Genomic DNA, 24,226 nt, shown 5'->3' on the forward strand with positions numbered 1-24,226 from the left:
TGTTCATAGACATGGATTTTATAGACATCATAGAAAATGAAATGTACTTATTTGTTCAGTTGGATTTCTAATAGAAAATACACAAACCTACATAATCAAGGCTACCGAAATGTTATAAAGGTTCCTATATATTACATTCACAACCCTGCTTAATCTGATGAATACAATTTATCATACTCATCAATGTTTACACAAACGTCTGTTTTTTTAATTAAAACGTTTAGAACATCTGATCAAACTGATAAGAAAATACAAAATTGTGTATGCAAATAAAAGCTAAAAAATTACATTATTATGTGTTTTTCAGTTTGTGAGTCCTGCATTGAACCAATTCCAGTGTGCAGTGAAGGAGAGATCCTCACCGTAGATCTGAACACTACACAGTACTGTTGCCCTCATTATCATTGCGGTAAGAACCGTTTGCCATATACGCAGGCGAAGTGATCTTTTCTCTTAACTGCGTTATTGCGGCCAATGCAAATTATTTGTTACTTTTTGAAACCAGTGATAGTTGCACAAGTAAAGACACAGTCACCCTTCTGATAAATGTCTGAAGTGTAGTCAGTGATTCCTGATTATTAGAATGCTTACGAGGAACGGGAGTCTTTAATCACTTTTGAGAGCAATTTTCCAAAAATATGTAAAAACAGATCAAAAACAATAGTCAATAATAATAATACAAGAAATCAGTTCACAAGGTGCAGTGTCACGATGGCCATCAGTTTTGTAAAAGAGGCAATCAATAACTGGTTGAAAAAGTTCAGAGTAAAAATATGTATTTCTATATGAAGATATTCCCACAAAACAAATGGTATTCTCTTTGTGGCATTGACCAATTAAAGCGGCCACGCACACTTCTTATTACTTAAAGACTTCCTCTCTCTAGTCTTACCACTGAAAGGTACTTGAGTTGCAAGGTATTGAATAAATGAACCCCTTTTAAATGGTTCTTTGCTTACATAAACTGGACAGTCATCATTTAAATACAGCCCTGGAGTATCTCCTCACAAAGGAATCACAGGACAATCAAAGAAATCTCTGCCTCCAGGACTCTTGTTATGTTGCTGTATAAAGCAAATGGTTTCCACCAGGAATTTCATGGCTCGAACTGTTTATATGTTTAGAAATGCCCTCCTCCCAGAGCCTCGTTACTTATGGGGTTTTCGAGCGATGCACGTGAAACTGCCCATTCCCATAGTATCATCAACGAAGGGCTTACAGAGATATCAGGGAAATAGCCCCTCTGAGCCTTAGTACTCAGACGTTTTTTTATGGCATTCTATATACCAGAGGAGCAGGAAAGAGATTTTGAGAACACTTTATTTGTATTGTAGGAGGAACTTCTTGACCATGTGGTGCTGTACACAGAACATCATGTAAAGTATGGATTCCAACTTAGGCTAGCTTACAAACACAAGGATGTGATTATGGAGGTGTGGCCTCTCAAGATGGCTCAAGGCAAGATGGTGTTCTCTGCTAGCTCCTGCTGCCCACTTGATTCCTGGTGGATTCTGAAACAGTCCTAAACATCCGCTGCTTGGTGTGAGCTGAGACAGAAACTGTAACATAGCAAATATGGGGACAGGCTGAAGGACTGAGGCTTGAAGGCAGGACATGTGAACAGAAGATGAGAAAAGTATCGTCCTGTTGAGAGTGACAGAAACGTGGACTAAGTTGTTGAGTCAGACAGCGCATTTGCACCAGGTCCACTTTGATTAAACCCACTAGGTCCTTGAGAGAAAGGGGCCGACACTGCACATTCAAAACAGCAGACCACACCGAGTGCCTAGGAGGGACTGGAATCTGAGGTCTCTGGGATGTGTGTGTCTGATAATAAGATACACCACTGGTGAATGCTCATATGGCTTAATGGGCAGCATAGGAACAGGCACATTTAGCTCCTGGACTGAGACAGGCTCCCTAATGCTTAAACTGTGCCTCCTGGGGAGTTTTCTCTTTCCTTGGAAGAGAATTTTCTACTTGTGGACACAGTAGGCCCTAGTGGAGGGGTATTTGACAGGACGCCACACATGAGAGTTTTGGTCAGTTATAAAAAAACCATTGCATAGGAGTTTCCACAGTTGGAAACCCACAATGAGAGGTGTCTGCTGATTTAATAAATGGGTAGATTTAGCTCTATGGGTGTTGGACTTGGCCCTTTTTGCAGGGTCATCCCTGAACTTTTTGCCTTCCTCCTGTAATTTTCTGATCTGTTGGTGGTTTTATGACTCTGGGCACTTTACCACTGCTGATCAGTGCTAACATGCATATGCTCTCTATTGTAAATTGTTGTAATGGATTAGTTACTCCATGATTGGCTTATTTGATTTCCTTGTCAGCCCCAAGTACAGTGCACCATGTGTGCCCAGGGCAAGTAATTCAAATGCTGCTGATGGGCTTGCAGCACTGGTTGTGCCACCCACAGAAGCAGCTTGTAAATACGCATCATCTCCTCTCCGGTAAGGAAGCGACGCATCACCTCCACTGCCCTGCAGTAAGGAACCGACGCATCACCTCCCCCGAAGCAAGGAACCAACACATCACCATCCCTGCGACCCTTTTGTTTGTTTTGCTTTACGCATCCCAGGTACTCTGAGCGTAAAGTGTCGCATTTACAATCTAAAGTGAACTAAGCTATTTCTACCATTTTAAAGTCTTATTTTTATTACCGTATTGTGGATTTTTGTCGTTTGGTCTGGTGTTAAGTCTAGTAAAGATTACTTATTTTTCTAAACTGGTGTGGTGTCTATTTGTAGTGTTTTCACTGTATTACTGAATCTGTTCACAAATGCTTTACACACTGCCTCTGGGATAAGCCTGCCTGCTCATGCCAAGCTACCAAGGGGGTGAGCAGGGGTTATTTTATGAGTGTAGCCCCTTACCCTGACTAGACGCAAGGGTCCCTATTTGGACAAATGTGCCAACCATTGCCAACTAGAGACCCCCATTTCTAACAATGCAGATAACTGCGCTTGCTTTATTCAGACCTCAGAGGCATGGAGTTTATAGGCAGACTAACTCCTAGACTTGGCTTACAAAGCACTAATCATTTGCATAACGACCATATAGGGTATCACTATGCATGCTGCGCCTGATCCACTTGAACCAATCAGGTTTTCCTATTTCAAGTAACACAGTGGTTCTTGTGATATATCTACTTCATATTACGAGTAAATATCCTTTGACTACAAGCCTGGCAACTGTACCATCCATGGCTATAGTAAAAGTGGTTAAAGCATTTGATGCTTTGAACTGGCATTAGTTATTCAATGTTAGAATAACTGTATTTTAGGTTGGTGATTAAAAAATGGGTGTGGTTGCCCTGCTCAAGCCAATGAGCTAGGTTGAGAGCTGGGAAGATTATATGTGAGGCTTTGCCCTTTCATGAAGGCACTCGATAAGGTTGTCCCCTCCCCCTTATTTTTGATCCAACCATAAAAGCCATGGCTACTGTACGTCACTAGTGAGGAGCACTATGGGGTATAGAGATGTGGAGGTAAGCATAAATTATCTACTTTTGGACTAAAGACCTAATTGTGTGTCTCAGGGATGGAGCAAAATACCTGGACTATATACTGTGCACCTTGGTGCAGTTGGGGCAATGTGTCAGACCTGAAGGTGAATGAATCAAAGCACTGTTTATATCCACAAAGAAGGTGGGGGGGGGGTCAGGTCATCCTACAGTGTCCCTCACTTGGGAACGAACCACTTTTTGCAATTTGGGCATCCAGGTTGATCACACTGACACAGCTTTCATTGATGGAATTTTAATCAGGGCAATGGTGAAAAGATTTCCTAATTTTAATACTCCCTTGGCTTTCGAGAAATACTTGAAGGTTTCCACATAACCGTGAGTTTGTTGTTTATGATTGCACCACAGGTTAGGGTAAGCCTTAGCTTGCTTATACCACCGTGGTGTTTATGGTCCTGACGAAAGCTTCAACAAATTACACATAAAAGCTGAAACATGTTGACCGATTTTTCACCTTTCAGGATGTATCTGGTCAATTAAATACCAGTTAGTGACATCCACTTCACTTCATTTTAACCAGTGCCTTATTTTCCGCCATTAACAAGTTTTTTGTGGATAAACAACGGCCCTTTTTAAATTCATTATTTTTGCACTTATTACACTTCATTGAAGGTATACTAAAACAATACGCTTCGCTGTATTTAAGCATCGCAGCACACCAGAGATGCATTCGGCATCTCTGGTGGTGACTGTATGATGAAGCATGTCACCAACCAGGTTGGTGACTGAGGGTTCTTTTACCTCTTTAGAGTGACCCGTTCTTTCATAAACTCTTTCTTTGTTTTTTGGACACACTCTTTTGTTGTTTGATTATGTAAGCTAATTGCACAAAATCCTAAATGCCAACAAAAACTTGTTTTAAAAGAGTAGGGGGTTAAGGCACAATGTTTGGGTTCACCCTGTAGAGAGCGCCAGGTCCAGCAGTTATACTGAATAAAAAAACAATAACCATATTTTAAAGAAGGAACTGCTAATGAGTGGAGGGTGGGCATCTATTTAGGATGGTGGAACACAACACGCTGCGCAATTCAATTCTTTTGTTTCACATATTACTTAATTCATGTTTAAAGTGTCAGACATATAGAATTAAAGTGATTTGCTTACAGTCAATATTTTTTTTTGTTTGAGTTTCAAAGCCAAGATTAAAGCACAGATCACTTGGTTCTGAAGTTAGCACTTATGTCACTAGCCTACACATGTGAACAACCTACTGCTGGGCCTCACTACTGGAAGGTTTGTCAGGGGTAGGAGAGGAAGACCGACCGCTCAAGAGGTTTTAAAAGGTGTCAAGGGACACGCAAAACCCCATTCATCAGTGAGCTCATAACGATAGCAAATAAAAGTATCCCTCTCAGAAAGGTAACACTCAATAGGTTCACAGGTGCATTGAGGAGACAGTCCTTCCTGGAATCCTGACATTCAAGGTGTCAGTAGGAGCATCAAGGAAATAACCCTTGGCTGATTCTCGCCTCTTGAGCATTTAATAAGGACATGGATGAAAATTCTCCCTCTTATGAGCTCACAACTTAGAGACTTAATAGGAACTACTGCACTCCAGACCTCCCTAAGAATGCTACTTATGCAAGGTAGAGAAGGGGTATTTAGATTTTTTCAGTCAGCTGATCAACTTAGTACACAAGGGAGAGTCCCGAAATTACTTGGAGTGGTATCACCGGGTGCTGCTTCTTTTGTATTTAATTCCCCGTCCTTTGGTTGCTCGACTCGATGGAGTCTTTACATGTATACAACCCCACACGTTTACACCTTCACGGGAGTTACAAGAAAGTACCTGGGTCTGTTACATTGCTGTTTGTGTGATTGTTCTCATTGTCACTGCTGGCATACTGGGAACCGGTTTTATCTGCAGGAACGCCTTCTGTTATTCAGATATAAATCGGAAACTTCGCCCTCTCACGTAGATGCATTGATGTATGTTAGATTATCCAAGAGGTAAACTGAATCAAATACTTTTTGAAATTGTAAAACGGTGTTAATTTACACTGCCACATTTTTCGACCCCCAGAATAGATGCCAGATGTTACACCTATACACACACTCGCGCGTGACTGAGCAACATCATATAGTTGTTGGCACTGTCTAGCAGTCTTATGATTGGGACTTGTACCCACATTCATGCGTCTTGTACCACCATGGGTACTTTGAAGCTGCATTAACAGTGTGTGGCTTTTCTTTCCTCAGTTTGTGACGAGAACCTGTGCCCTGCGCCTTTGGTAAACTGCACTTCTGATGCAAAACTGGTGATGCGAAGAGTACCTGAGCAGTGTTGCCCTGAATGGCACTGTGGTAATGTTCCGTATTATTACTTTATCCCTATTGATTGTGTATTCTGTTCACATGCATGTTGGCTCATGATGTGTTTTTGATTTTCTTTTAGAGTGCAACTGTGAAAATGTTACTGTTCCCAGGTGTAAAGTGGTAAGGAACTTTTGATGTTACTTCTGTCTTTGCATAAGTGCAAACTAGTATTTCCAGTCTGCGAGGTTTAAAAACAGAGCAGTTCTCATTCTGTCGAAGCTGTGATGTGCCTCACTAATACTGAGATCCACAGTGGCAGCGTGGCCATTATTCCAAAATGATTGTCCATTTTTTGTTGCAGTTTGTTTTGTAAACGTGGCCCAAGAGATTGGGAAGTCGAGCTCTTTACAATAGACAGAGGGGCAGATTTATGAGCCCCCTGCGCCTCATTTACGCCATCGTTGCGTCACTTTTGTGACGCAGCGGCGGCGCAAATCCTGCGCCATGCTGCGGGGTATTTACAACGTGACGCATCTGGCAGATGCGTCACGTTGTAAAGCCCTGCGCCACATGTAGGCGTTCTGGAGCAGGAGGGGGCAGTCCGGCGCAGGAACGCCTCCTAAAAGTGGCTGAGTGAAATCTACAAGATTTCACTCAGTCACTTTTAAGGCCATGCTGCGTCAAAACCCTGCGCCTGCTTGAAGCAGGCGTAAGGATTGACGCAGCATGTAAGGGATAGGGCACCCCCGAGCCTTGCTGGAGCTGCGTCGCGCTTGTGATGCAATTCCAGCAATGCGCCGCCTTTCCGACAGGAGATGCGTCACGCATCTGCCCATCCGAGTGCCACGGTGCGCCACATTGTAAATGCGGCGCATCAATGGTGGCGCACGGGTGGGCAGATGCGTCGCAACTCTTCTGGCGCATCTCTGCTGATTAGCAGAGATGCGCCAGACGTCATAAATCTGCCCCCAAGTTTACAATGCACAGGTTCTGGGCACAAGGAGAATGAGTGATTTGAGAATACTAATAAAACTAACAATGGGACCTTCTAATTAACAGCACCTGATTCTAATGTCACCCTTTAAAGTGTTTCCCCCAATAAAGTGTTATCACACATGGATTAAGGGGATGTGTGCATTCTGAATAGCACCCACTGTTACAATGCTAGTTCCCTGGTGAACTTAATCAAACGAATAAAACAAAAGCTAAGATGCACCACACATTTATGAAAGACAATCCAATAGTAACAGTATATGTAAGTCAAATCCAATTCAAAAGACAGATAAGTGTTCCTCGATTTTAGTCTTTTTATTCCAAGTTCAATGTACATTACAGTCCGATACAGCCGACGTGTTTCGTCCTGAGCCAGGACTTCTTCAGGGCAAGTTATAAACAGGATCGCTCCTATATGTTGTAAGCATTATTCATACGATGGGGAAAAGGTCTTCTATGTAGGTTCTTTTCGTCCGTACAAAGTTGTCTTCTCTATGTTTGGAATGTCCAGGACCTTGAGTTTTTCAACGATATTATTAGCAGGATATATTCCACTCATATATTCGAGAAAAGTAATGATCAAATCGCAATATGCTAGTCGTGACTGATAACGAAAAAAGTCTGCTCCGAAATGACTGGTCCTTCGATCCGGAAAAACTCACGGTCCTGGACATTCCAAACATAGAGAAGACTACTTTGTACGGACGAAAAGAACCTTTTCCCCATCGTATGAATAATGATTACAACATATAGGAGCGATCCTGTTTATAACTTGCCCTGAAGAAGTCCTGGCTCAGGACGAAACGCGTCGGCTGTATCACACTGTAATGTCCATTGAACTTGGAATAAAAAGACTAAAATCGAGGAACACTTATCTGTCTTTTGAATTGGATTTGACTTACATATACTGTTACTATTGGATTGTCTTTCATAAATGTGTGGTGCATCTTAGCTTTTGTTTTATTAGAATGAGTGATTTGCTCAGAATCTCAAGCGGTTGAACCCAAGCCAGGAATCAAACCTGGTCCTCGGTGTTCAAAAGTTGGCAGCTCTAACCTCTACACCACGTCTCCTCCCCCTGTGCAGATTGTGCATCAACAAGCACACAGTATGGCTGGGTTCATAACAGAGCCCAAGTTTCGTAGGAATTTTCAAGACTGATGATGGGAGATAACACACGATTTCAGATTCTAGTAGAGATTATGCATTTCAGTAAATGTCAAGTTTTCATACTAAATAGGAATTGGCCAAGCACATTTTTACCTTCCTTGATATGGCTTTTGAATAGTCCCCATGCCACTCTCACACATTATGATTATCAACATTCGTGGGAGTCAACAAAGTGCAGTAAAAGCCCGAGGACACATAGTGCCATGGGGTGCAACAGGCATTTGTACCTGCTTATTTTGCCCTGGGCCACTTTGGTATTATAGATATTTGTATATGGATCGCACCAATGCACGCTCTGTGCTGAAACAGTTACAAAGGGGTGTCATTTCGTTTGCATGGTGGCATGACGCCGTGAAAATGAGGGAACTCTTTGTTTTTGTGCCATTTTACAGATGTGGGCACAGAGGCAAAGGAGCTGTCGGAAGGAGCACTGATTATGCACCACATAGACGTGGCACACCGTCAGTATGCCCCCGAGGTCACCCTTTGGAGTGAAGTCTATCGAAATGCCCCACTTGACAAATGTCAGGGTTGTTGAAAGATATATCCAGGAAGACAGTATGAGTTAAGTGAGACATCCATCTACTACATAAATAGGGATGGCCTGATATCAGGATCAACCAGTGAACAGTAATGGAGTATGCTATACCCAGGTGTTCAGGGCTGAGTTGAAGCTCAGCAAGATCCCTAACAGACTGAAATGACAGCAGAAGAATATCATAGCAAGAATGACTAGCAAATCGTAAATCAATATCTATTAAAAACTATCTGTTACCTTAAAGGACTTCTCTGAGAAAAATATTGTGAACTCAAAAATAGACATTTAAACATCTGAAACAAGGAAAACCCAAGAAAACTACCCATCCTATAAGAAACATCCTAATCCAAGTACTATAAGAGGCCAAGTCTCAGTCACTATAGCATATAAGTTGCAACTCATTAAGGTAATATTAACTCACTCTTCAAGAAAAACACAGTATATACAGGCAAGGTGCAAAAAAGAATAAGATAAAACAAAAACAGTCAGTTGGAGACAACTTTAAGGTGCCAGAAAACACCAGCTGATGCTCAAGGAAAGGCAAGCAGAACAGGATATTCAAGGACTGCAGCGACCAGAGGCAGGGCTGGACTTGGAACCTAAACCAGCCCTGGCAAACTGCTCGGCTGGCCTCCCTAGGGGGCGAGGGGCTGTGCAGCCGAGCTGTTTGCTAGGCCCAATATTGCCGGCCCCCAGTAACAAAAATGCCCCCCCAGGGGCCCAAAACTGGCCACCACCCTGGTGGCTCACCGGGGAAATGCCCGGTGCCCGCTACGGCCAGTATGGCCCTGACCAGAGGGCTCCAATGATGAAACAGCAGTTCTACAGCAAGGAAGAGACAAAACCAGCCATTTTATGTGCAGCGCAATCATATTCATGTTCCAAGATCTACTTTTAGGTAGAAACTTTAAAAATGGTGTGCAGACACCACTAGAAGTATCAGCAGTGCCTTAGGTATCATCATTTCCCTGCAGGATTGAGACAATGTGTGTACCAACCTAACCCTTAAGTCATTATCCCAAAAGAATCCCAGAGGTAGCAGATGTGGATGTGACCAGAAGGAGATTGAAGATAGTGCTCTGTAAGGAATTGAAGTGCCATAAGGTATAAAGCCTATGAAACCTGCGGCATGTACACCTATGCAAGGGCAGTCCCAATATACTGTACAGGAAGCAAGGAAAATAGTAATAATTGAAACCAAGGTTCCCTTTAGAATCAATTCAATATTGGCATTTCTCATTAAGGAGATACATAATCTATCCAATTAACACTTCTTAAACAAATTTAAGACACAGACACCTAAATAAAATGAGTGCTCAATACATTATAATTGCACATAATATATGTTACTACAACATGTAGAGTAAGAAAATTGTGATCACATGGTACAAAAACAGTAAGTGAGTGACAGGTGTGTAAACAGAATAGATAAATGACTCTAGGCTTCTGAAAATTATCTGCAAAAGTCTATGGGCCCGATTATGAGTTTGGTGGTGTGGGAGCGGACTGCCAAACAGGGCCACCGGCCACCTGGCATATTGTGGCCTCACAATGCCACACCATGAACCCTGGCGGTTGCCGCAGTGCCAAAATGGTCCAACCGCCATTCTCATTATGCGGTGGTCGAACCACTGGTGCGGCAGTCCCCGACCGCCAACGCACCTCCACCACGGGATCAGCAGATCATCAGGCCCTATATATTGTTCATTGTAAACGGCATTTTTCGATCTCAAGGCTACTAAAAAGTCATCATCAGGACAAGGGGACAGTGTAGGGCACAGATCCCTGGCAGGTAGACCAAGAATGCAGGGCAATGATTATACAGGACCCCATGAGATGACCTCTCAAAATCGTCGGGAGCGAGTGAGGGCAGTTTAGGCAAGTACCGGGGGCAACCCTTGATGAATGCGTGACTAAAGGGAGCCTCACCCCCGCTCCTGAGTGATATATGATACTTATCTATTGTGGATGATACAACAGAAAGACAATTGACGGGCAAGTATTAACACTGCCCTTACATTAGTGCATGACATTACTCTGCAAGTTACATCTGTGACTTATTTACCAGGGAGGTATTTCATTGATAACCTGATGAAAGCCCCAGACCTTGTTAGGCCTTAGAGTAGGGCTGAAACATGTCGGTCAAAAATATAGGGTCATAGGACCATAAAAGTCCACATTACCCCTTACCTTATTTTTATCTTTCCCAGCCTTCCCCACGAATAAAGGGATACCTAGGAGAAGGTGAGGGATTTTTAATCTCTAGTTAAGCCCCCTGGTCACCTTCTATTCCTAAGTGCTCCCTGAAATACGGTCGAGCCCACCCTGAACTTTAGGAGTCAGGGTGAACCCAATGATGAAGCATGACACTACTAGAGTGTGTGAGGGTTATTTATAAAAAAGGAATTTTTTCCTTCCCCGCACTAGTCATGCAGACTTAGCATATCCACACTGGGTGACCTACCCCTCCAGTCCGTGTCTCTTGTACTATACACCACAATCCCCATAACCCTTGGCGGGATACTGTATTGTTAAATTGAGTTTACAAGGGAGGACGTAGTCCCCCAATCCTCTTCGTATCTGAAGAGGCCTCTCAACCCTTCAGGTCCCAAAGCTTGCTCCTGTGTGAACCTTGTTTGTTTACCATGATTATAGCAGATTCCATCCACTTGGCATTCAGGGACCACACCTTAGCCATTGACTGAGTAAACAGGGCAAAATTATGGGATATTCTTTTGTCCCTAGGGGCAGACATGGGAATTGTGTAGTTTTATAGAGACCTAAATATAAACATGTCTGCTGTCATGCGTTTTAACACCAATGGATCTTGCACTGAGGCATTTCACGTCAAGAGAGGGGCCCGTCAGTTGTGTATCTTGTTCATGTTCACTTTATATATAAACAACCTGGAAGATCCACTTTTATATAGACTTTCTTGTGGGTGGTAAACATCCCATTCCAGAGTTACTCTACGTGGACTATGCATTTCTGCTACACAGAACGTCGGTAGAGCTTTAAAAGCTTTTGTACTCATTTGAAATATTTCTGAATTCTCTAGACCTGACCACCAACTATAACAAGTCTTTAGACATGGTGGCTGGACCCAGGAGTACCAGGACTAGATCTTTTTGAGTCCGAGATCATGATTTGATTAGAGTTAACTCTTTCCCTTATACTGGTGTTCTATTTGACACAGCTGGGACATGGTGTCCTCTTACAAACAGCAAGGAAAATCTGTGTCTGAGGTCTATTGCCTCATGTTTTGGCTTTGCCTCCAATTTGGGCAAAAAACTGACATATGCCCTGACAAAAATCTATCAGGCTGTTTGCATGACCTCAGTCACATATCGCAGTTACATCTGGTGTTTTGTGGATACTTTGTCACAGCAAATTGTTGCAATAAAGTTTGCAGGCAACTTCTGAGTGTACCTCTTCTGTTATAGTGTAACAGGATTTGGGCATATACCATCTCTCCGAAATATTATGTCTTCACCCTCTTTTGAGATGAGTCACTATTTGGGCAAGGCCAGAGTCCAATTTAAACAAGGTTATATTGAGGTATTGTCTTAACTTTGACAAATGGCATTCTTTGACACCTGGACACCTAGCCTACCACTTGCCTGTGGCCTGGGTTTTTCCGCTGAGGTTCCCCCAACCAGGGTTTTCCCACTCACTGTTCTTCCCGCCAACAAAAGCCCCGCCCACCCCAGGATCTTCTTAATGCAGGCCACAGTGCAACCACATCAGTAGGCACCTGGGTACCTAGCTTGCCACTTGACTGTGGCCTCCAGTTCCTGCTTGGTCCAGACTGACCCAGTGACACTGCAGCCACTTGTATTTTCCTACTGTGGTTTTTCTGACTGTGTTTTGCCACTCACCATTCTTCCCTCAAACAGAAGCCTTTCTGACCCCAGGAGCTACTTAATGCAGGCCGCAGCATGACCGCGAAAGGCAAGTCCATCTGCGTCCATCCGTGTCTGGAACACGCCCAGCACCACGTCCCCTGGCCCTCAAACCCCCTGAAGATACACAATCGCCAATCTCTACACCCTCAACCCCAGACGCCTCAAAAAACACTGTACCCACTTCCACTTCACTCACTCCAGCCCACCGACCTGTCCCACCCCGAAAATACCACAGACACCACCTGATCAAAAAAACAACTTGCATGTGCCCTTTTCAACACATGCTCACTATGCAAGCATTCCACTGAATTATGGAACCTCATTGTCACCCTTGCACTCAACATTGTCTTCCTCACTGAGACATAGCTCAAACCCACAACCACCTCAGACATTGCCACAGCATTTCCAGATGGGTATAAAATTCCTCACCAGGACTGCACCAACAAGCCGGGAGGAGGAACAGCCATCATCCACAAAGAGAGTGTACAGTTAACTACCACCACCGCCAGAACCACACCCCCATGGAACATCTCAACTTCAAGCTCCACACAGACGACAAGACAACCATCAGTTGCCCCCTCGCATACTGACACCCAGGCCCGTGCTCCAGCTTCTGTAACACCATTGCAGACGTTAGTGCCCCCCTATCCGTAGACTCCAAGGACTATATATTCCTTGGTGACCAAAATTTCCACATCAACGACCCCAACGACGAAAACACCGCACACTGCCTCAACAGTATGAGTAGACTTGGATTGACACAGATCATCCACAACCCTACACACACCGCAGGACAACATTTTCACCTCTAGCAACCGCGTCAAATACAGCCATGTCACAGAACTCACTTGGACCGATCACTCTATCATTCACTTCAGCAACTCCAGCCCCTGCACCGCTACCCCCAAGCAGACCAATGCCCCCCACCAGAGGTGGAACAAAATCTCAGAGACAAGCTAGACGAATGCCCTCAACACCTCCAACCCTGCTACCGGCCGCCACCAACCTAGAACAGGGAGTGAAAAACTTCAACACCTGGATCACTAATTGGGCAGACGGTATTGTACCCATAAAGAGCAACATCCAGAGAAAATCCTCCAAAAAAGCCAGCTGGTACACCCAAGAACTCAAAACAGCAAAATGAAAAAGCAAACAGTTGGACAGGAGATGGCGCACCAGCAAAGACACCTCTGAAAGGGCAGTCTTTATGACCTCCCTCCACCTCTACCACCACCTGCTGAGGGCAGCAAAGAAGACAGACCTTGCCTCACATATTGAAACCAGTACTAACAACACCAAGGAACTTTTCAACATTGTTAAGGAATTCCCCAAACCCAATGCCAAGCACACCATCACAGTAGCTGTGCGACAACCTTGCCCACTTCTTCCACGATAAGATCACAACAGAATCTTTGAACCCCAACCCACACCTATGGACTTCCTTGACAGATACACCACCACTGTAACTGACATGAACCACACACTGACCACCTGGAACATCCTCTCCTCCCAGGACAACACTTCTACTATGAAATCCATCCACTCAGGAGCTCCCACAGACCCATGCCCACACCACATTTTCTACCTCGGTAACCAAAGGATCGGCCAAGAACTCAACACCCTACTCAAAACCTCTATCACCACCCCAACATTTCCCGACACCTGAAAACACGCCAAAATCAGACCACTACTCAAAAAAAACCTCAGCAGACCTCAGCGAGCTACTGCCCAATCTTCCTGCTCCTGATCCCGTGGCTTACCAGCAACAGATACTCAATACCATTTACTCACCTGGGCCCATACACACACATACACAAAGTCTTGTATAACTGCGTGAGTCAAAGTTTATGTTTCTGACTTGAAGATTAGTTTCTCTTCATTCCTAACTAATCTTTTCACTGATCAAGAAGTTCTTTCCTCTGGTAGATGGACCATTAGTTGAACTAGTTGATGGTGAAATTACATTAATATTTTCTCTTAATACCAATGAAATAAACACAGACTCAGGAAAAATGTAAATCTTTATCTAAATTAATTGCATGTGAACCACCTCAAAGTACAGTACAGTCTCCGTCACTCATAGGAAGGAAAATTCAATAACCATTCACATACTTTATACCTTGCAATGACTTATGCTCAGAAAGGAGAGGATAGAGAGAAAAGGACTTCTGCACATTCACGGAAATAATAGTTACCTAGGATGGTGTGAAAACCAACCACCTGGCCAAATGGCTGGGAAAGGGCCCCCCTGGAAAGATCAGGCGACAAAGGCTTCAGGACAGGATAGATGACCTCTGTACACCAACGCTTGCGTAGCACCCCTCTCTGACACTCTCTTCCTCCTCGAGATTCTTCCGCAATCTTCTTCTAATCAATCAATTTAAGATAGATGGTTCTGCATTCGATTCTTCAACAGCATTGCTCGTTACTCCGATAGCATCCTGAGCTCTGCAGAATTCAGCAAATCTCCGTCTGACTAACTAAGACTACCTCAATTATACCCTTCAATATTCATGTACCATTCATTAATGTTTCAATGTCGTAAAAATACTAATTCTGATTGGACAGGCAAGGGGGGAAGATCATCACACCATGCTTATATCTCATCTTAGTCTATCATTCCATTGTTCACAGATCCAGCCCCTTAATTTTTTATCCAAAACCTTTATTCCCACCCGTGTTCACATCTTATTAGAAACATTTGTTTATTTTGTCGTGAACATTCATTCATCCAGAGGTCGTTAGTGCTTGTTCCCAGGGTAAGTAACTTTTCTGTCCTTGGATTGCATTCAAGTGTATCGTCACTCTTCCTGCTCAATCTCACCAGGCATGCGTGGAGGTCACATGTCTAACAAACTCTGGACTCATACGAGAGGCCCAAATGAGTACTAATAAGAAAGTCAGAAAGACAAATATTAATTTCAAGAATAAATGGTTTCACTGTATACCACCCATCTCTGCTCAAATCCCATTTACTTATTAATGCTTTCCCCGCATTAGCATTAGTAAAATAGCTTTGTTTAATTTCAGCAAAGCAGATGCCATGCATATGAGCTTTCAATCCGCCATATTAGTATTTTCTGCTCCTGTGCAAGAATTTCCCTCCAAGCGATAGCTCGTTATACTGCGCAGATGAAGTTGACGCATGCGCAATAAAGATTTCCCATTAGCAGCCATTTTAGAACGTCACTCGAGTTACTTACGTTAGTAAACACATATGCAAGCTTCTCTAGCCCTTATCTTGATGTGGTGCGTATTAGTTTTACACAATACATAATTAATACAATGTTAGGGACTTAAATGAGACGATTGCTTCTGAGCAAGTCTCTTTTGTACAAGTCTTAGCTCCATCCCTCCCATTCCCAGTAAAGGTACTGGAAAAGATCATCAGCAATCAACTTATGACAGACCTGGAGCATAACCAACTACTCCCAAAACCGGTCCCAGGATGCTTGTTTCTGGTCCAGGGAGGACCTGGTTTGGCAGTTCGGGCTGCACTGTTCCCATGAGGAGCAGGGTCAAGACTGATTTGCATATGGCTGAGTCTAAATTGGAGTGGCATTGTGAGAAAAATAATGATGGATCTAACCCAGATCTCTTGACTGGGGGTGAATGTTTGATTTGTTCTGTATTCTGTTCATCATTTGTGTGTCTTTAGCTTTTGGTTAGGGTCAGAAAGAAAGTTCATGTTTGGTGGATAAGAAATTGTTATTTAAAATCCTCTGAAGTCGGATTTTAGGACACAAATTTGAAAATGCCACTTTTAGAACTTTGGCATTTTCCTACCCTTACTATTTTGTGCCTACAGCCTATTCCTAGGTCACATCACTGGCTGTCATTGGCAGGTGGTCTTTGTATATTCCTCCCAGACAGCCACAAAGCACGTGGATTTGATGTGCCTGGATGGACCATCAATGGCAGGATACAGGGCATAGCTGGGAATAGCCGCACTTACAAGTCAATAGTCTGTGCCTTGCATCCACACAAGAGACTTCACACCACCTCAGTGTGCCTGCAGTCAGGTCGGAGCCGGTGTATGGAGCCAGGAAATTTCCAGCACTCTTCATAGGGAATCTCTAGAAACATCTCCAACTTCAAAGAAGGTACCAGGCATAAAAAATACCCTCAGACCAACTCTTCAGTTCACTTTTCGGACCAGTGGAAGGACTCTCAGAGCATTGCTTTCTGCTGTGGGTCCTGTGTACCTCACAAGATTACTTTGCGGCATCTGGAAGGACTGACCTGCTACTTGAAGCCTGCCTTGGACCCTCAGAGGCCTACTCTGCTGCTTGAACCCTGATTTATTGAACTCCTGACTACCACAGTAACCCCAAGGGCTAGTTAGCTGGCCTCCTGATTTGAGCCTTGAGGAGAGAAAAGGCTCCCTACATCTTGAACTCACACCTGGACCCAGCCTGAGTGAGTCCTTACCCTCTAAGGGGTGCTAATCCAGTCTTGAATCTTTGAAAGTGGTCCTAAAAGTACCCAGATAGCCAAAATCAACAACTTGAAATACAGAAAGTTTTTGGCTCACAAGTGCTCTTGGAACCGAGAGGAAACTGGGACTTACCTGTTCGTCTATCCCCACAAGGTGCATCACCGATCGGTCTGACTTCATGGCAGCTACCGCTATGATCTTCTCCACAGCAGCAAATCCTGTTCAGTGGCTTATGTCTAAGGGTATCCACCTCATTGAGCCCTCCTCAGCCTCAGCCTGCAGCTTCATTTTGCTGGAGATTTTTGACTCCCAAAAAAGAGAATAAGTCAGAATGTAGAAATCTTCACAGAAACTTCATCCAGTGAATCCTCGACAATGCATCCCCCTCCTCAGGCACTGCCTGCTTCATTGCTCCTCTGAACTTTACCCTCTCAGACAATTTTGCTGAAATTTCTTTTAAGTCTGATGGTAAGCACAGACTGACCCCATCCACTCCTTTTATTCATCCCGCACTCTGTGACGCTCGTCCGTATTTTTCAACTTTGACATATTCTCACGTGACTAGATGTCTGCTGTTGGCCCTTTGATCTTTTAGGCACTAGAAATGTATAACTTGGGTTCTAATAGTTGAATGTTTGTCATTTTGGGGTCAAATAATTTATTAACATTTACTTAATTTTTCTAAATTTGTGTTGGTTTCTTTTTTGGTGTTTTCACTTTATTACTGTTTGTGTGCTACATAGATACTTTACACATTGCCTCTAAGTTAAGCCTGACTGCTTTTGTGCCAAACTGCTAGAGGGAAAAGCACAGGTTAATTTTGTGACTTTAGTAGTTCAACCTGACTTGGATTGTGGCTGTTGCTTGAGCAGGGTTAACACCCCACTCAACCTACTGGGAGATGGTTAAGTGGCAGTTCGGGCTGGACTGTTCCCATGAGGGTCAGGGTCAAGACTGATTTGCATATGGCTGGGTCTAAACTGGGGTGGCATTGTGAGCAAAAGAATTGTGGATTTAACCCAGATCTCTTGACTGGGGGTGAATGTTTGATTTGTTCCATATTCTGTCCATAATTTGTGTGTCTTTAACTTTTGATTGGGGTCCGATAGAAAGTTCATGTTTGGTCGCTAAGAAATTGTTATTTAAAATTCTCTTAAATGGTGAAGTCGGATTTGAAGACACAAATATGAAAATGCCACTTTTAGAACATTGGCATTTTCCTACCCTAGCTATTTTGTGCCTGCAGCCTTTTCTTGGTCACATGACTGGCTGTCATTGGCAGCTGGTCTGTGTATATCCCTCCCAGACATCCACATAATAGATGGATTCAGTGTGCCTGGATGGACCACCACTTGCAGGATGCGGGGCACAGCTGGGCACAGCCGCACTTACACGTCAATAGGCTGTGCCTTGCATTCACACAAGGGACTTCACACTACCTCAGTGTGCTTGCAGTCATGCTGGAGCCGGGACATGGAGCCAGGAAATTTCCAGCACTCTTCAGAGGGGAATCTCTAAAAATGTCTCCAACTTAAAAGAAGGTGACAGGCATAAAAAATACCCCCAGACCAACTCTTCAGTTTACTCTCCAGACCTGTGGAAGGACTCTCAGAGGACTGCCTGCTGCGGTGGCCTGCTGTGTACTTCAGAAGGTTTCTTTGCGGCATCTGGAAGGACTGTCCTGCTACTTGAAGCCTGTCTTAAACACTCAGAGGCCTACTCTGATGCTTGAGCCCTGTTCCGATTTCTTGAACTCAGAACTACCATAGTAACTCTGAGGGCTGTTTAGCTGGCCTCCTGATCTGTGTCTCGAGGACAGAAAATTCTCCTTCCTTCTTGAACCCGCACCTGAACCCAGCCTGAGCAAGTCCTTACCCTGCAAGGGGTGCTTATCGAGTCTTGAACCTTAGAAAGTGGCCCTAAAGGTTCCCAGACAGACAAAATCCACAACTTGAAATGTGGAAACTTTTTAGCTCACAAGTGCTCTGGGAACTGAGAGGAGACTGGGACTTACTTGTTCGTTGATCCGCCCAAGGTGCATCGCTGGTTGGTCTGACTTCATGGCAGCTCCCGCTATGATCTTCTCTACAGCTGCAAATCCTGTTCAGCGGCTCATGTCCAAGGAGTATCCGGCCTTATTGAGCTCTCTTCAGTCTTAGCCTGCAGCTTCATTCTGCTGGAGATCTTTGACTCCCAAAAAAGAGAATAAGTCTGAATGTAGAAATCTTCACTGCGACTTCATCCAGTGACTCCCCGGCGATGCATCCTCCTCCTCCAGACACTGCCTGCAGCCTTGCTCCACTGAACTTTACCTTTTCAGACAACTTTTGAAGAAATTTCTTCTAAGTCCAAAGGTAAGCGCAGACTAACCCAATCCACTTCTTTTATCCGTTCCGCACTCAGTCGTCCGTATTTTTCAACTTTTACATATTCTCGTTTGACCTAAATCTCCGCTGTTGGCCCTTTGATCTCTTAGGCACTAGAAATTTATAATATATGGTGGGATGTTTGTCATTTTGGGGTCAAATAATTTATTAACATTTACTTTATTTTTCTAAATTTGTGTGGGGTTTTTCTTTTTTAGTGTTTTCACTTTATTACTGTTTGTGTGCTGCATATATACTTTACACATTGCCTCTAAGTTAAGCCTGACTGCTTTTATGCCAAACTACCAGAGGGATAAGCACATGTTAATTTAGTGACTTTAGTAGTTCACCATGACTGGCATTGTGGCTGTTGATTGAGCAGGGTTAAAACCCCACTTAACCCACTGGGAGATTAAGTGGTATGCATGTCACTTTTCTACACTAAGCATTGTCCCACCCTGCTACCCCTCCCACAGATGTGGATCCGGTATAAGGGAGACTGTTGTATATGAACCTCGCCCATCATACTGTAGAAATGTACTGAGGAACTTGAATATAGCTGTGTGTCATGTAAGAATGAATTGTGTTCCATTTGTTACAGTGATGAAGACCATGGAGATGCTCTAAAATACCATACTTTAGGCTTTTACAAAAATATGAATATAAGTACACAGAAGTCCAAACGTGTTCGAATTGCAATGCTGAAGAGAATATTAATTATTTCACTGGGTGCTAATGTATTTTTTGAGCAACTGGGGGTCACACCCAGCTAATTACACTTTGCCTGTTTCTTATAGTAATATGTGGCAATATCTTGGTTATCATTTGCTTTCAAGAAAATTATTAACGATACCTAAAAAAACACCTCATGGGAATGACCATGATTGAGTACGAGTGAATGTAAGCTAGAGTGAGACAGAATGTGGTGTTATGCTTGTGAGTCTCCCTTTGACCCTGGCATACACGAAGGTAGCTCTTTGCTTATAGAGGGACTCTTGGTAAAATACTGATGCTTGTATACTGGAGGCAATTCTTAGCATGGCAGGTACATGTGGCAAAATACTAGCAATAGCACACTGGACGAAATTCTTGGCAAGATGGGAACCTGGGGAAAATGCTATCTCTGGCACATTGAATGTAATACTTCTCATATGGGGGAGAACTGTGGCATATGGGGTACTGGAACAACCATTAACAAATACTAGCCCTCACATACTATAGGTAATTTTTGACATAAGAACCCCCCCCCCATGGCATATGGATGGCATTATTGAGAAAATTCTTGCACGGGCATAAGGTATGTAATTTTTTGCCTGAGGGGCACCTATGTAATATAGGGCTCTGTCATGAGAAAATGCTGGCCCCGGCACAATTGAGGTAATTTTTTACAGATGTGGGAAGCCAGAGCACCTCTTGAAATAAATAGGATCAACTCCTGGGGAGCTTCAGGTTTCATTGGATTGGTACACCATGAATGATCTTGAATATTTAATGGGTACTCTTTTAGAGCTAACTGCTTTTGGCAAAATTTACATGGTAAGATTTTGCTTAAAAATGCACTATATGACCCCATTTGTTTCTAAAATGTTATCAGGGAGGAGAATCCACATAAGCCCCCCCACTTCACTCATTTACTTCAAATCAGTGCAAGTATTATGCTCCATTACTCTTGGAAATCTAGTCAGGTTGATCTTCGAGCTTGATCTTTAATATTAATCTTCTGTAGATAGGTGCTGTCTAAAATAGACATGTTTCTGTGTTGTGTTGTTATATTATTTATGCAGTTATTATGGAACTTCAGCAATGTCAATTATCGTTATGTCATCAGAATTAAAATCACGTGATGTCACTTTCTGGGGATGTTCAGAGTCATACGTCATATGATGTCACTTCCTGTAATTTCATGAAAAATCAAAAGGTGTGCGATGTCACTTCCACTGGCATGCTATTTTGGTGAATTGATGCCCATGCCTCAGCTGGAGAAGGTTTTGGATGCCTAGAGAAGTATTCTATTAAAAATCTGATACTTTAAATGCATCCTTTAATGACTGTGCTAGGCTAATTCTGTTACATAATTTCTCTTGAGTTGTACGTTTTGGAAATAAAGATATTTTTGTGCTTTCATAGGGAGAAGATTTGAAGCAGAGTCCTCATTTCAGCAGTCTTTGTGACTGCACCCTCTACATCTGCGGTAATTATTTTATAATGTGCATGTATACATAAACAGTTTAAAAAAGGAAATTACATATTTTGTTCTCCCTAAATCGTGTGTTGATCGGATCACGACTTCTTTCTATTTTGTTAACTTTCACTTTAATTTAAACTTCGATGTTGTAAATATAGCACTGATGGTGGTCGTCTCCGAGGGGCAACTCGAAGATCTATGCAATTTAACGAGATATTTAAGGAATGTAGTATCATACTATTGAAAGCCTTCCTAAGTTATTGCTGAAATAATTAATGTTGTAATGAAACGTGATTTAATGGAACCCAATGTGAGCGTTGAATATCTGCAGTATCCAATTAAAATCCACAATTATTGCATGGAAATATATGCCAGCTGTTGGTAACCTGGCAAGTGCTATTTTGAAAGGTTTTGCTGTTTGCTTAATACAGAATTCAAAATTATTTGTTGCTGGGGGGCAAACCAAAGTGTAAACTGCCTTTAGTTTACGGTTGAGGTGTTTACATAATACGAATTACAGTTGTATCCACTTTTAAAATGGGAAAATGAAAAACATTTGGTGGGCAAAAACGTTGTCTATATTTCCTATTTGAATATCATATAAAATTAAGGAAGTTGCATGATGCCTTATATTTTAGTAATTGTTATGCACGCAACGGCATTCTTTTAAATTGTATCATTCACTAAAAAGAATAAGAAGCAAAATATGTCATTTGTTTGCTTTTTTTCTCCCAATCGATTTTCTCCACGCTTGGGGTGCAACACACATTTACAGACTGTAAACTACAGCACAAATCTGTTTTCTCGAGTCTTTATTAATTAAGGAGTAAAATAGTTCAAAGAAGCATTTACTCCAATTGTGGCTGTTGTTATTCTAAAACTCATAGACACAGCTATAAAGCTATATGGCTTCAGTACGTATTGTAAAACTTGTGTGGCTTCAGAATGGCCCTACACTAAGCATAACACGCATTTACAATGCAATCGGTCTCGCATTTACGAGAGTTTGAGCTATTGGCAATGCAATTGCTTAAACTTTCGCAAATGCGAGACCTATTGCATTGCAAATTACTAGCGGCCATGCGGTGCTTTCACATTCATGGAGGCCGCACCCCTTTCTTTAGAGAAGCCGTGTCTAAAGAAAGGGGCGTGGCCAGCATTAAAGTGAAACCGCGGTATGGGGCATTTTGACAAAAAAAGCAACTGTTTGTTAATTTGACAAGCAGATTTTTTTTTTGTTAAAGCGCCAATGCCGCACTTTCACTTTAATAGCGGACACACATCTTTCTTTAAACAAGGCTTGTCTAAAGAAAGGGGCGCGGCATCAATCAACGTGAAAGCGCAGCGTGGGCGATAGTAAACAAAAAAATAAATAAGTACACACGACCGCTATACTTAAAGCGGACCGCGATGCTAAAATAAATAAAGAAAGAAAGAAAGAAATGCGGATGCTATAGTTAAAGTGGACTGTCATTAGTACTGCAACGTAGTTGGTGGTTTAGGGGTAAATTATTCAACAAAATAGTGCTCACAGCCAAGATAAAGCAGACCGTGTAACAAGACAAGTAAAAGGTCCAGTCGTTATGGGAGGTAACAGATGTATACAAGGCGGTACCAAGGAGATATTTACAATACAAGCCTAATAATGACTTGGAAGCCAGCAGTTACGAAGGACAATGACACAAGCCAATTACCTCTGGGGAGGCACTTAGAAACTCACAGGGTGTCAAGACGAGGCCAACAGCAGGGGCCAGTTCAGGTCATGTTGCCACAGGTCAGTTGGGCAGTTGCAGGAATGGCCTCTTTAGCTTGTTGTATACTCTGTACAAGGTGTACTGCGGTAATCCAAGGATCTTCCCACATTTGACATCAAAATTCAGATTGATTCAAGCAGCCACTATGACTCCAATAAAAGCCCAATTAACTCTGAAACAGAAGGATAAAAGAAGGGTTTTCCTGCAACCAGGAAATTCACACACAACAATGGTCTTGGCACTGTCCTTCATTCTTTGCAAGTGCACCCCAAAGCGTTATATGTAAACCCACTAGACCTGTCAAGCAGACTCTGACACTTTTATTAACAGTTACCTATTGTGTAGCTCCTGTGAGGAATTTTGCACCTCATCAGGACTTGAGCAGAGGGTAGCAGCTGGATGTTAATGCAAATTAGTCTCCAGAGGCTTTAGGGAGGGAAAATGTAACTTTCTGAAAGTACCTTTTCCTTAATAATTATTAACATTATGATTGTACAACTAAATTGGATTTTTTTATAATTAATGAAAAGAGTCCTTGAATTATTTTTGAAGCTGTTTCCCAGTTGAAGATAGCATTATTAAATATAATAAAGCATACCAGTGCTTTCTAATGAAACAGCCAGCCTTAGTACAGTGAAATGGTTTTTGGTTTTGGGGTCTAAACACTGCAAGGACATGTGTAACATGAAGTTTCTACATGCCCTACTTTTAAATACCATGCACCATGCCTCATGGGCTATAATCCCTACATAGGGGTGATTTATAAATATTTAAAATTAAGGTTTTGAATTGTCAAACTGGTTTATTTTGACAGGCTGAGTTATACTTTTTACACTGCTGCAGTCAGGCTACCAGAGTAGACCTGAAGCCATGTTTGCACTGCCACTGTAGTGGATGGCACAATATGTGCTGCAGTCTACTGCTGGCATTCAACGCCCAGGACCTGGGTACACTTTACTAATAGGCAATTTGAATATATCAATTTGGAATGTGGCAATTTAACCACATTTAGAGGGGAAGCACAAGCACTGCAACACTGGTAAGGAGGTTTAATGCACAGTACTATAGCGAGCAATAATATATGGTCCA

At 42.8% G+C, this 24,226-nt stretch overlaps 1 protein-coding gene across 1 annotated transcript in view; it reads left to right on the forward strand.

Annotated features, from left to right (window-relative positions):
• OTOGL (otogelin like) overlaps positions 1 to 24,226 on the forward strand; it is a 939,358-nt gene that overhangs the window by 841,808 nt on the left and 73,324 nt on the right. The window contains exons 49-52 of the mRNA XM_085653920.1: positions 308 to 409; positions 5,732 to 5,836; positions 5,928 to 5,968; positions 21,326 to 21,389. Coding sequence (XP_085510046.1) covers positions 308 to 409; positions 5,732 to 5,836; positions 5,928 to 5,968; positions 21,326 to 21,389 — 312 coding nt within the window. The remainder of the gene's footprint in view (positions 1 to 307; positions 410 to 5,731; positions 5,837 to 5,927; positions 5,969 to 21,325; positions 21,390 to 24,226) is intronic.

Source organism: Triturus cristatus, chromosome 4_1, assembly GCF_964204655.1.
Source record: "Triturus cristatus chromosome 4_1, aTriCri1.1, whole genome shotgun sequence".
Classification (NCBI taxonomy): Eukaryota; Metazoa; Chordata; class Amphibia; order Caudata; family Salamandridae; genus Triturus; species Triturus cristatus.